This window comes from Artibeus jamaicensis, unplaced genomic scaffold (assembly GCF_021234435.1).
Source record: "Artibeus jamaicensis isolate MK-2021 breed Jamaican fruit bat unplaced genomic scaffold, CSHL_Jam_final scaffold_2693, whole genome shotgun sequence".
In the NCBI taxonomy this organism is placed as follows: domain Eukaryota; kingdom Metazoa; phylum Chordata; class Mammalia; order Chiroptera; family Phyllostomidae; genus Artibeus; species Artibeus jamaicensis.
Genome location: NW_026522033.1, coordinates 351,872 through 365,085, shown reverse-complemented (window position 1 = coordinate 365,085; position 13,214 = coordinate 351,872). Strand labels below are relative to the sequence as shown.

Genomic DNA, 13,214 nt, shown 5'->3' with positions numbered 1-13,214 from the left:
CGCTCAGAGGCTGCACCACTTTGCGTCCCCACCAGGGGGCGCAGGGGCTCCCGTTCCTCCACAGCTTTGCACACTTGCTGTTTTACATTAGTACGTTTAATTATTCTTCAGTTACAGTGGACTACGGTGTACTGTTCCAAGTGTACAGCACGGGGGTTAAACATTATGAAGTGACCCCTCCAGTGAGTCTAGTGCCCACCATTTAGAAATTATTTCAGCCATAGTCGTCCTGAGGAGTCTGCAGTGATATTCACTGTGGTTCTGTCTGGTGTCCATTTCCTGGACTTTTGATCCAAGTCAGGTGGGAAGTGAGGATTCAGATGCAGGAGGCAGACACCACTCCAGGAACACAGGTGGGTGGGCCGGGGCCCAGAGCAGGCGCAGTCCCACAGGTGACAGGTGTGGGTGAGACAAAAGTCTTGAGCAGCACGTGCCTGGTCCCCAGAGAGCAGGTGAGAAGGCAGGGCTCCAGGAGAGGAAGAGGGGGCAGAGGCTGCAGACACCTGGGGCCTGTCTGAGACCCAGGAGAGAAGGGAGGAGACCCGGGCAGCAGTGGGGCTGGGCTGTGAGTGGGGTGAGTGTCTGACTCAGAGCCAAACCCTGGAGAAGGAGACGGACCACACAGGAGGCAGGTCCCTGCTGCTCCTGCCACTTCCCAGGACAGAGTCCCAGGCACGGGGCAGCCTCACCTGGAGCACTGTCAAATTCACAGAACGGGGGTGGCTCTGGGTCCTCTGGGGTCCAGTGGGAGCCTAGGGTGCTGGGGGAGGGTCCTCCTGGGGCCTGGAGTCTAATTTCTCTGGCGTTCACTTTCTTGTGTCCATCCCTGTGGTCTGTGTGGCCACCTGTGCCAGCTGTGTGCAGCCTCTGCCAGAATCCCCACCAGGATCAGCAACACCACGCCAGCCAGGCCGATGCGAACATAGTTCCCCACCGTGTAATTCTGGGAGGCGGAGGCTGGAAGAAGAGGACAGGGGGTCACTGACAGGTGGGATAACCTGGCCAAGCCCAGGACCTATGAGACAGGAGTTTCTTATCCACTGGCCAAGACTTGTGCCTTTGAGTACTTCCTCTGGGCTCTCTCCCCTGGGGACTTACCTGTCTGAGAGCCTGCTCCTGTGGGTGGGGCAGTGAGTGAAAGGGCTGTTCCTAGGAGTTTGATAGAAGTGATGTTCATCTCCTGCACAGACCCTCCCTTCCCTGGGAGCACCCAGCCCCTGCCCTCCCCACCTCCAGGCCCCTGGGTCCGCACCCCCAGGCTTCACTACCAGTCACCACAGCACCTCAGTGCAGGGCCTCAGCGCAAACTCAGACTTGCTCAGGGATTCAGGGTGAGTCTCCCCTCCCGGATCTCACACCCCCAGGCTGAACAGGCCTCTTCCTCTAGAGGATGCAAAGTGTCCCTGCCTGCAGAGGGTCCACCCCCCAGGACAGAAGCAGGACCCCTCCCCACTGTCACCCAACTGCCCCCTCCCCAGCAGAGCCCCCAGAGAGGAGGCCCCAGGCTGAGGTCCCCACTCCCCAGCCCAGGAGGGGCTCCTGTGAGGGGGCAGGAGAAGCCCTGAGCCCAGGTCCCTCCTGGGCCCGTCCCTCTCAGCCTGGCCCTGCAGCTCCCACAGCGTCCACACCCCACCTCTTTCTCTGCCCCTCTCAGTACAGAGGACGCCCCCTGGACTCCCAGGAATGGGGACAGAGACATGTGAGGACAGCAGAATGGAATTCTCTGTGTCTACTTGTCTGAGGGCAGGACACCCCTCAGAATGTCCTGTCACTCTCCATACTTGAGCACAAAGCAGTGGGACCCTGGTCCAGACACAAACAGGGTGGGTGACAGCTACCTCACTTGGCCACAAGGCCAGGGGGTCCTGAGGGCTAACCCTGTCTATCAAGGTCACCGTGTCCCCCAAGTCCCCCAGGGCAGTGAGGGGTCACAGGTCAGGATAAACTGCACCTGCCCACTGACCAGGGGAATCTGAGTCACAGCAGCATAGAGAGCGAAGGGAGAGACAGTTCCAGGTTTTGAAGGAAGAATTTCTCCCTCCTCATCACCATCCCTGAGCTGGTCACTTAGACTCTGACTGCAGGACCTCTCGGGAGCTGACCACACAGGTGGGAAGGACAGCCTCATCCCAGAGGTCCTGAAACCACCTTCTAGCCCTGGTCAGGGACCCTGTGGACCACATGACTTGCCCAGTGGTGGATGGACCACCTGCAGGGGACACACTACCTGGGGTCCCCACAGAGTCAGCCCGAGTGAACAAAATCAGCTGAAAACCATTCTGAGTGAAAGGACCAAAGGTCCCTTGAAGGGGGTCTGTCCCTGGAAGTCCACTCTCTCCAACCCTGCAAGACCAGCTCCCTGCCCACACACCACATGCTGGGGCTCAGTGTCCTGACCACGATGGTGTTTAGATGGGACCGAGTTTGGAAGGCCCTGAGTCGAGTGTGAAGGACAAGGGACAGGAGTGCAGAGGGGCAGGGGAGCCACAGGCCTGGGCGCCAGCAGGAGGGCAGGGAGATGGGACAGAGGACAGGGCTGGGGACAGGGTGCAGGGACCTGGCGCAAACCTGAGGGTAGAGTGGAGCCATCCTCACCTGCCACCTTCAGCTCCAGGATCTCACTGGGCTCAGACCAGCTGTGCCCTTTGCGGTAGCGACAATAATAACTCCTGGCGGTGTCCTCACTCACTGCGCGGATGTGGAATCTGGCCTCTGTCCCGTTAAAGTCATGTGGGATAGTCACAGTCTGATCCCCATGGACAGATCTGTCCTCGTCCTCCAGACGGAACACCTCTGCCCAGGCTGGGCTGTGGCACACGATGGTCACAGGCTGTCCCAGGGGGATTACAGGGCCCGGCTCGGCCCTGATGGAGGGTTTGGGCAGGGCCTCTGGGAGGAAGCAGAGCAGATTTCAGGGTCCCTCAGAGGAAGCCACCAGTTATCACACTCCCTGTTTTCTGGGTTCCCTTCCATGCTTTTAGCAAACGTGCTGAGTTACACAACCAGCCCCACAACCCAGTTTACAACCTCCCACCATCCTGTCCCCAAACACCACCCCCCACATCCATCCAGGTGACTGAAGCCTCATCACTGCAGAGTGATGCCCCTGACACAGGACCCCGAGTTCTGGTCGCATGTTGGGCTTTTCTCAGGGTGACAAGGGAACAGCCAGAGTAGGGTGGGGTCCTGGGCATGTTTCTCTGCCCATGGCTACTTTCTAGGGGACAAGGAGGGGAACAGAAGATGATGGTGATGGGTCATGTGTGGGGACAGGGAAGCAGGCATCTGAGATGTGGGAGTGACTGGGCCAGGACTGAAGTGTAGCTGGATGACACTGTGGGGACCAAGGGAGGCTGCAGAGCTCCCCTGAAAGCCAGGGGGGTAGAGCTCCACCCGGATTGGTCACATGACCCCAGTGGGTGGGAATTCCTGTCTCCAGGGCCGTCCTCTGAGCAGCACTCAGCTCTGTTCCCACTGCATCCTCTACCTTCCTCGCAGCCTGTTCCCAGTTCTAGTACTGAGGGCCCTGAACCCCCATGTGTGCCGGGTGGCTGGGAGGGGGGAAGACAGGGATCATAGCCCTGAAACGGGAAGTTGGCACCCAGGTCACTGGAGCCCCATAGAGGCAGGCACTGGCCCAGTGCCTTCCTCACTCCCTTCCTCACTCATTCTTACATCCACACCCTAGTTTCTCTCCATCCATCCTCACAGGTACCCCATCTGCCTCTGACCCCACAAACACGAGACTCACACACACAGTCGCCTGCCTCCTTGACTGGAAGGAAGAGGGAGCACAGAGGCCGATGAAGGGGTCGTGCAAACCCACAGCCACGCACGGGGGTGGCACCCGTGAGTGTGGGAGTCTTGGGCCAGGGGACAACTGACCTTGTCTGGGAGACACAGGGGAAAGGGACTGAGCTGAGCCAAAGGCCAAGTGTGACCCAGCCCAGCCCAGTGGAGGAGAGTCAGCCTGGGAGGAGGTCAGGTCCAGCGAGACCAGGGTGTGTGTGGAAGTGAAGGAAAGGCTGCCTCTCCCCAGATCAGCGGGTCAGACAGCGTGAGGACAGACCCACCCAGACAGAGACAGGGGCCTGGGTCTCGTCCGAGCTGAAGACCAGCCACCAGAGGCCTCTAAGGAATATTAATACTTGGTCAGAAAACACAACATTCATGAAAAACGGAATTTAAAATGGTAGACTCACCCTCCTGCGTGTGGACGGTCTGGCCCAGACAGAGCACTGGGAGAGAAGCTGTGGTGAGAAAAACACCCAGCGCCCACCCCCCCCCCCACCGGGGCTGCAGTCAGGGGCCCTGATGGAGGCAGGACTCAGCCCCTGAGAGTGTCCAGCTCCCTCCTCAGCTTCACCTCTGAGCACAGCCCTTCTTCTTGCTCTGAGTTTCAACGAAGCCCCATCCCCTCTCCCAAACAGGTCCTCAGTCTGAACCTGTCCCCACCGCCAGGTACTTGCTTCCAGGAGACTGTCCTGGACTGATAACGCACACCCTTCGACTCACCCAGGACCAGGAGGGGGCTGTCACGGGGGCCCATGGCCAGGCCTGCACCTGCCCCACCAGCGGGTAGAGGGTGAAGGGCAGAGCCTGCAGCCGGCACAGTGCTCAGGAAGTGTGGGGTCAGGGGTGTTCCGGGACTTGCTACATCCATGTCCTGCTTCAAAGGGGAAGCTCTCATGCACACGGTCCTGAGTGCTGGTTGGGGACAACATGTGTGACGCTGGGAGAGACTGGAGCCCTGCTGGGTGCAGGAGACTGTGCCCGTGCCCAGGGCCCAGGGAACAGCAGCAGGGCTGAGACTGGGCCCAGAACCCTGGTGGGGCTGCAGCAGAGGCCGCTGGCTGTGCCCACCAGGGCCGGGTGGAGACCGAGGCCCCAGATCTCAGGTGCTGTCTGTGCTTGGTGCTGGCAGAGGGGCTCACAGGTCCCCCTTGTCACCTAGACCTTCCTGCACCCACTCTGAGGACAGGAGACCTTAGAGGCCCTCTCGCAGGTGCTGGGGAGGGGAGGGCGGGACGCTGGATGGTCTCTATTCCCTAAATCACGCCGAGACGACAGAACTCTGGTGAGCCTTGGCGTGTGAGGCAGAGGGACACACCTGGTCCATAGCAGGTGTGGGGTTTGCCTGTGATGCTTCCTGACAGTCACTTTTACAGAGAGAAGGGGCATCTCCCTGCTCCCCTTTCTCATCAGGCCCCGTGAACGCACTAAACATTCCTGGTGCCCCGACAGCAAGCGCCCACACTTCCCTTTTCCCTGGGCAGACAGACAGCTGCCGCACAAGCACCTCCCCCGACTCTCCCTCTGATGACCCACACCCGTGGCTCCTCCGTCCTCAGCTGCCAGTGCCACCTCCTGCCTGACCTGTCACCTCCCCACCCAGCCAGACCCCTGATGGGTCAGCACTTGGGGGACCCCCCACCCCCACACACAGCAGGGCCCTCGCCAGCAGGGGCTCTGGGACAGCCTCCTCTGAGGGAGGGGCTCTCACCTGGTGGCACTTCCTCCTCAGGACACACCACCCACTGTGGCTTTGGGGGCCCTGTTTCCTGTGTCCCCACATTCCTGTCCCTGACCACAGGTGGCAGCAGTGGGGCTGCTTCTAAAGGAAACAGCGCTTCCTGCCTCTTCTTAGTGGCAGGACGAGACCATTGGCAGAAGGACAGGTGACTGTGTAGGGCAGCATCCGAAAGGGACGGTGCCTCCCAGACAAAATCCCAGACGCTCGGCCGCTGTTCCAAGGACAGTATCCAGCTGGGGAAAAAACACCCACTTCCTTGCTCATTGTGTTCATTGTCCTTGGGTGAATGTCTTTAATACACGTTTGTCAACTGAAGACAAGAGAAACCGACCGTGTCTGGCGTTAAGGGACTGGGACAGAGCAGGACAGGAGGTGGCAGGAGGTGGACGTGGGCATGGGACACACACTGACAAGGGACCTGACGTGGCTGCAATCCAGCCAGAAGTCGAGGGTTCCGGAGGGAAAGGAAAGTCACCAACATTGTCTCTACATTCACCTGGCGGACAGAACACGTCAAAGGTGGCAGGGACTGTCCTCTGGGGACCCCAGTTGCTGCTGTGCATCGGGAGTGAGGGAGCTCAGATTGGGGAACGGTCCCCAGCAGGGATGTGGGTACACGTGAGGACATGTGAGGACATGTGAGGACACGTGGAGGGAAACCAGCAAGGATCTGGGATGGAGGGACATGAGGAGGGACATGCGGAGAATCCAGGGTGACTGTGTTCCCTGGTCCTGGACCAGTGACCCTCACTGAGAAAACGGGGGCAGACTGGTGAGGACTCAGGTGGGACTGGGTGAGAACCAGGGTCCAGTTTTGCATTTATTGGCTCTGAGGGGTCTGGAGACCAGTGCTGATGTCTGGGGGTGTTTGCGCCATCAGGAGAGACTTGGGAGGGACATTCCTTGCCTGTAACCGGGGTTCAGTCCCTCCTGAAACCCACAGGACTCCAGTCAGAGCTGCCCCTGGGGTGGGAGGGATTCGAGGTGTAAAAATGACTCCTCTCCTGGGGGTGGATGCCCAGCCCAGGCAGAGAGCAGTACAGGGAAAGGCCCAGGGTAAAAATGTCCAGTGTTCAGTCCCCTTACCTGGGGGTCAAGGTCAGCGTGCAGCAGGGAAAGACTTTGTCTCCATGGTAACCCCCAAACCACCCCATCCACACGACTCCCGGGGGCAGCTTCCTCCCTCTGTAGTGGGTTTCACTCACCCTCCCGGGCACCTCCCACCCAGACATCTGACGGCCTTTCTCCATGGGACCCGCCCTTCCCAGGGTCACGGTCAGGTTAGGAGACTAGTCCCTCCCCTGGAGGCTCAGGCCCAGGTGCCCCGGAGTGGGCAGGGCCTGTGGAATGGCCCCTCTCCCAGGGCCCAGGAGGTCCTGGACCAGAGTCAGGACGGAGGAGGGGTCCGGACCCCACCCTGGATGCCACCCCTTTACTCCCTGGGGTTCTGCCCCTGGGGTCCACTCACCAAGGCCCAGGAGGGTGCTGGGATGGGGGACCCTCACCAGCCTGTCACTGTCTTCTCTGTGTTTATTGGCTTGGCTTCTGGTCCCACAGCCTGACCGTTCCCAACAACACACGTATGCAAACACTGTGGTTTCCCACATGCAGAAGGCGAACCATACAACTCTCCTGAGACCCTCATGGTATTACTTGGGGGGATGCAGAGAGGAGAGTGTCACACTGGGGAAGGACACTCACTCTGCCCCCCACATGCTCCCCAGGGCAGGTGGCACCCTGCTCAGTCACGATGCCCCCGTCTCTGTGCCCCTCTGTGTCCTGTGACCCTGGGCTGTGCTCAGCACCCACCTGCCGCCCAGCTGGCTCAGGTCTTTCTGAACTAAAAGCCCCTCAGTCCACAGAAGCAAATGCACTACAGAGACAGTTACATTGTCCAAAGGTTGGTGGGCGGGGCTTCATGGAAGGTTCTGTTTGCAATGAACCACACAGGTCGGGGGCTCGATTTAACTGGACACTGTGGGCGTCTCTGGGTCCATTTATGGCACAGATCACAGGCACTGTGTGGAGAGAAGGGGGACTCCTAGCTCTTGCCCCTCACAACATGGAGTCATGTGATCATGTCTCCACAGGGGAGGGCCCGGCCCCATGAGGAGGAGACAGGGGAGCACCAGGCTCTGACAGTGCACCCTCCCCTCCGGACACCGAGGCCCGTGTGCATTATGACCCTTGGCCTCAACCCCGCCTGCCCGGTGCCTCATGTTCCTGAGCCCCAGTCACCCAGCACCTCCAAGATTCAGAAGGTTCAAACCACGGGCTCTGCCTTGGGGAAGAACCCAGGAGGCGAACCTGCAGATTCACGGTGATGTGGCCACAGCCAACAGAATCTCCATGTGTGGCAGGGAACCGGGGTCTGTGGTCACCATGACTCTCAGGAAACATTTCTGTTTCTAGGGGAGAATGACGGCCCTCCCCTCCCTCCCCTCCCCTCCCCTCCCTCCCCTCCCCTCCCCTCCCCTCCCCCTCCCCTCCCCTCCCCTCCCCTCCCCTCCCCTCCCCTCCCCTCCCCTCCCCTCCCCTCCAGAGAAACCCTGGGCTGAGGCTTGCCCTCTGCAAAGACAAACACAACAGCTGCGCAGTCTCACTTCTGTGTGTCTATTGGTGTTGCCCCAGGTGGGCACGTGGGTGGGAGGGAGCGGGAGGGCAGGGTGCAGAAGCACCAAATGTCCGAGAGAGAGGGCTGAGTTCAGGGCCGAGCTGCAGGCACGAGAGGGGCTGTGGAGGCAGAATGTGCGAGGAAGCCTGCGATGGGTTTTGGGGGAAAACTCAGCTGAAAGGTGGGAAATCCCAGTGGAGCCTTTGTCAGTCTCGTGGGTGGGAGGCCCCGGATGCTGAGACCACCACGGGGACAGGTGTGGACACAGAGGAAATGTCCAGAGCTGAGGGCCTGGAGCCTCTGATACCGGGTGGGAGGACTTAAGGAAGAGGGCAGCAGACAGACGGTGGAGGGTCCCGGGGCCTGTCTTAGGACCCGGCGAGAAGGGAGACCCAGGAAAACTGGGGTTGGTCGGTGATCATGTCAGGCCTGGAGGCAAACCCTGGAAGCCTCGGAAGAACGTGAGTGCCATGGCCCTGTGCTCCGGGGACAGAGTGAGGGTCCTGCCCGGTCGCCGGCTCTGGCACACTTCGGAGTGCACCGCAGGAGTGGCATTGGGTCTCCCGGGCTCCAGCACCGTCTTTGGAGCCCCCGGCAAGGCTCCTTTGGGGGCTTTGGAGGCTAATTTCTCTGTCAGGAGCTTCCTTGAGTCCATCCCTGTGGTCCGTGGGGCCACCTGTGCCAGCTGTGCGCAGCCTCTGCCAGAATCCCCACCAGGATCAGCAACACCACGCCAGCCAGGCCCATGCGGACACAGTTCCCCACCGTGTAATTCTGGGAGGCGGGGGCTGGAAGCAGAGGACAGGCGGTCACTGGTAGGTGGACAAGAACCAGCCAGGTCCAGGACCTACGAGGCAGGAGCTTCTACCCCACTGGACAGGATTTGTCCCTTTGAGCACCACCCCCACGGGGGACTCTCCCCTGGTGCCTTACCTGTGTGGGAGCCTCCTTCTGTGGGTACCAGGGGGACTTCTGTAGGTGGAGGGGTGACTGTTGAGACTGGGAATGCGATTTCTTGGGATTTTCCTAGGAGTGAGAAAGCACCACTGTTTGTCTCCTGCACAGACCCTCCCTGCCCTGGGAGCACCCAGCCCCTGCCCTCCCCACCTCCAGGCCCCTGGGTCCGCACCCCCAGGCTTCACTACCAGTCACCACAGCACCCAGTGCAGGGCCCAGTGCAAACTCAGACTTGCTCAGGGATCCAGGGTGAGTCTCCCCTCCCGGATCTCACACCCCCAGGCTGAACAGGCCTCTGACTCTAGAGGATGCAAAGTGTCCCTGCCTGCTGAGTGTCCACCCCCCAGGAGAGAAGCAGGACCCCTCCCCACTGGCAGTCCACTGCCCCCTCCCCAGCAGAACCCCAAGGAGGGGTCCCCCAGGCTGAGGTCCCCACTCCCCAGCCCAGGAGGGGCTCCTGTGAGGGGGCAGGAGAAGCCCCGAGTCCGGGTTCCTCCTGGGCCCGTCCCTCTCAGCCTGGCCCTGCAGCTCCCACAGTGTCCACACCCGGCCTCTTTCTCTGCCCCTCTCAGTACAGAGGACGCCCCTGGACACCCCAGAGAGGGGACAGGAACATGTGAGGACAGCTGGATGGAATTCTCTGCTTCTACATGTTTGAGGGCCTGGACACCCCTCAGAATGTCCTGTCAGCCTCCACACAGTGGCACAAGGCAGTTGATGGTCCATATCAACTGGATGGACCAGGATAATGGTCCACAGAGAGACAGGGTGAGGGGTAGACATGTCACCCGGCCACAGGATAAGAGGGTCCTAGAGGCTGACCCCACCTGTCAGGTCACTGTGCCTCCCACGGATTCCAGGGCAGGGATGGATCACAGCATCAGAATAAATGGGGGAGCACACCCCCATGTCTGGAGGATTGGGACCACCCTGGACATGCACACTGACCCTTGGGATGTCAAAGAGAAATGGGTGGACCATGGCCTGAGGCCCCTCAGTGTCTGGCCCATTTAAAAGGACAGTTAATACCATCCTGAACAAGGGGACACACATTCCCTTGAAGGGGGTCTGTCCCTACCTGGTATCCGGAAGTCCACTCCCCACCCCGTCCTGGGGAGACAGCTTCCAGCCCATCTCAGGCTGGGCTCAGTATCCAGGCCATTGTGGTGTCCAAGGGTGTCTAGGTGTTAAGGCCAAGGACATGAGTGCAGGGGGTCAGGGGAGCCACAGGGCTCGGGGCCAGCAGGAGGGCAGGGAGCCTGGGACAGAGGACAGGGCTGGGGACAGGGTGCAGGGACACCTGGGGCCAACCTGAGGGTGGATTGGAGGCGTCCTCGTCTGTCATCTTCAACTCCAGGGGCTCACTGCGCTCAGACCAGCTGGACCCTTTCCAGTAGTAGCAGCAGTAACGCCCAACAGTGTCTTCACTCACTGTGGGGATGAGAAATCTGGCCTCTGTCCACGGTGAGCCATGTTGAGACAAAATTTTCTGATCCCTAAAAGTAGATCTTCTAGACTCCAGGCGGATCACATCAGCCCCAGCTGGGCCCTGGCACACGATGGTCACAGGCTGTCCCCTACGGATCACAACATCTGGCTCGGCCCTGATGGAGGGTTTGGGAAGGTCTCCTGGGAGGAAGCAGAGTAGATCTCAGGGTCCATCATGAGGAAATAGCTTTTCCTTCCCTATGAGGACAGGAGGACAATGAGGCAGAGACTGGCATCACCTCCATTGCATCTGTACTCTCCATCTTCATTTGAACCAGACCATCACTTTGTAACCAGACTCAGTGCCTTGTGAAACAAAACACAACACCTGGCAGCTTCGGGGTTAGTTCTGTGTAGCTGTGTGACCACATCTGTGACAATGAGATGAAAGAATGTCACCCTAATGGTGACATTCTCATGGAGTTATCTCGCTAGGTGGCAATTAAGCCTGGAGGACCTTTTTCCACTTCTGCCTTTCTTTGCAAACACATGCAATGGCTGGAGCCCTGGCAGCCACCTTGCATCAAGAGGCAACTTTTGTGCTGGTGGCCCTGAACTAAGGTTGTGGAACAGAACAAAGAGAGCCTGCCTCCCTGGTGACACACTGGGGCCACCACACTATCTCTTGCCACACTTTACAGAAAACTGCTTCATTATGAGAGAGAGAAATCAGCTACAGAGATGTTCTCTATTATAGGCAGGGATGTGGGGGATAAGCAGATTTCTGAGAAAGGCCTTGAGGCCAGACAGACCTGTGGTGACTACCCTCAGGCATAAGGAGAGAGCATAACAAGGAAACCCTTCCCCATCTGGGCGAGCGAAGTCTGAGCAGAAATGCCATGAACACCTAGGGAGCTGCTCAGCTGAGCAATCGGGGGGCCGGGGTGCTGGAGGCAGAGAAGTCAGGGTGTGAGACAGTCCTGAGTGCAGCGTGGGTGCAGCCTGTTTGAGAGACTGAAAGAAACCCAGTTGTCTGGTGATAAAGGAGTGAGACAGAGCAGGGCAGGATGTGGCTAGACACAAGCAGAGGAAATACATTGATAAGCGATCTGATAAGAGACCTCAGTTCAACCAGCGGAGGGTTTCAGCTGGGAAGTTAACTCATCGGATTTGTTTTTTCTAAATTTACCTGCAGGAGAGAAGAGGGCAAAGCCAGCAGAGAGCGCCCCCTGCAGGCCAATAGCTGCCATGCAGGGGAAAGCAGATGGAGCTCAGATTCGGGACGTGAGGACAGGTGAGAACATGGGGGCTGAAATCAACAGGGTACTGGGAAGGAGAATCGTGGGAGTGAGAAAAGGACAGTCAAGGATGATCAGGTTCTCTGGTCCTGAACTGACGACCTTCCCTGAGAAAACAGGAGCGGACGGATGAGGAGGCAGGTTTGAGTGAGTGAGAACCAGGGGTCCAGTATTTATGGGATCTCAGGCGTCTAGAAATCAGGGGGGATGTCCTGTGGGAGTTTGCTGCTGTCAGGAGGGACCGAGGGCAGAAATGACTCACCCTCCTGCATGTGAATCGCCCGGCTCAGGCAGAGCGCTGCAAGAGAAGGAAGCGCCAGTTACAAGAACGCCAACGCCCAGTTTTGTAAATGAGGGTCACCGTTGGGGGAAGACCTCGTTTCTACCAGCACCTCCAAACCACCCTCATCAACGTGACTCCCAGTGGGCAGCTTCCTTCCCCTTCCACGGGCTCCCCACAAGTTCCCCCTCACCTCCCAGCCAGAGCCCCCTCTGGCCTGTCTGTATCTGACCTGTCCCTGTCTCAGAGTTGAGAACAGGTTAGAGGCCCTGGTCCCTTGACTGGAGACTTCAGTGCGGGTGAGACAGACCAGTCATTGTCTGCGTGACTGACTCTGTCCCTGGGCCCAGTAGGTTCAGCACTAGAGGCTGGATTGACATGGGGCCTGGACCTCGCCCTGAACGCCACCCCTTTTCTCCCTGAGTTCCTGCCCTTGCGTTTTAACTCACCGAGGCCCAGGAAGGTGGTGGGATTGGGAGACATGACCAGCCTCTCACTGTCCTCTTTGTCCTGGTCCTGGAGGGCGGAGAACAGGGGCCCTGCCAGTCAGGAAGTGCACAGGATGGATTCCCAAGAGTCTCCTCACGGGCTCATCTCCGCGGTGTCGCAGGAAGTGACTGGGTGTTCCCAGGCCCAGATGGAAGACTCTAGCTTCCCCTCTTTGGGTTCCAAGAGGCTTTGGTTTCCGGAAGGCATTTCTAGTGAGATATTTCATAATTAGGCAGAGCCCATGTCCTGATGAAACCCACAGAGTATTAAATCCTCAGAGATAGATGATAAATTGATAGATATTTGATACATACATGGACACCTAGACACTCAGATACACAGAGGCATAAATAGTTACTTATGTACATAAATTCATAGACACATAGGTGGATATAGAAATAGTTTTACATAGGTATTTACTTACATGAGTACACACACAGATAATGAGATACATAGATAGATTCATACAGAGTTAGTTACACAGATTCTTAGATACAGAGTTACATATGCAGATACTGATAGATAGTTCAGAGATAGATACATATTGGGTTGGCTAAAAGTACCTTTAGTTTTTTGTTTCTGTACAATGGCTCTAGTCGTGTGTAGTTATCTTTT

The 13,214-nt window shown here is 58.4% G+C and overlaps 2 protein-coding genes across 4 annotated transcripts; both read right to left on the bottom strand.

Annotated features, from left to right (window-relative positions):
- Positions 1-443: 443 nt before the first annotated feature.
- LOC128626092 (leukocyte-associated immunoglobulin-like receptor 2) lies at positions 444-7,426 on the bottom strand. 3 transcript variants are annotated; one of them, XM_053656719.1, is made up of 6 exons: positions 7,343-7,426; positions 7,002-7,185; positions 4,516-4,707; positions 4,203-4,238; positions 2,596-2,889; positions 444-957 (listed from the first exon to the last, which is right to left on the bottom strand). In XM_053656719.1, the coding sequence occupies exons 2-6, from the start codon at positions 7,138-7,140 to the stop codon at positions 791-793; spliced, it is 828 nt and encodes a 275-aa protein (XP_053512694.1). In that variant the 5' UTR covers positions 7,141-7,185; positions 7,343-7,426; the 3' UTR covers positions 444-790. The 3 variants fall into 3 exon arrangements, with proteins under 3 accessions (XP_053512694.1, XP_053512695.1, XP_053512696.1); XM_053656720.1 differs by lacking the exon at positions 4,516-4,707 and having other exon boundaries at positions 4,203-4,250; XM_053656721.1 differs by lacking the exon at positions 4,516-4,707.
- Positions 7,427-8,323: 897 nt separating this feature from the next.
- LOC119060071 (leukocyte-associated immunoglobulin-like receptor 2) lies at positions 8,324-12,705 on the bottom strand. Its single transcript, XM_037159949.2, has 5 exons — positions 12,560-12,705; positions 12,093-12,128; positions 10,416-10,733; positions 9,081-9,173; positions 8,324-8,935 (listed from the first exon to the last, which is right to left on the bottom strand). Exons 1-5 carry the CDS (start codon positions 12,591-12,593, stop codon positions 8,781-8,783), a joined length of 636 nt encoding a protein of 211 aa, XP_037015844.2. The 5' UTR covers positions 12,594-12,705; the 3' UTR covers positions 8,324-8,780.
- Between the last annotated feature and the right edge of the window lie 509 nt (positions 12,706-13,214).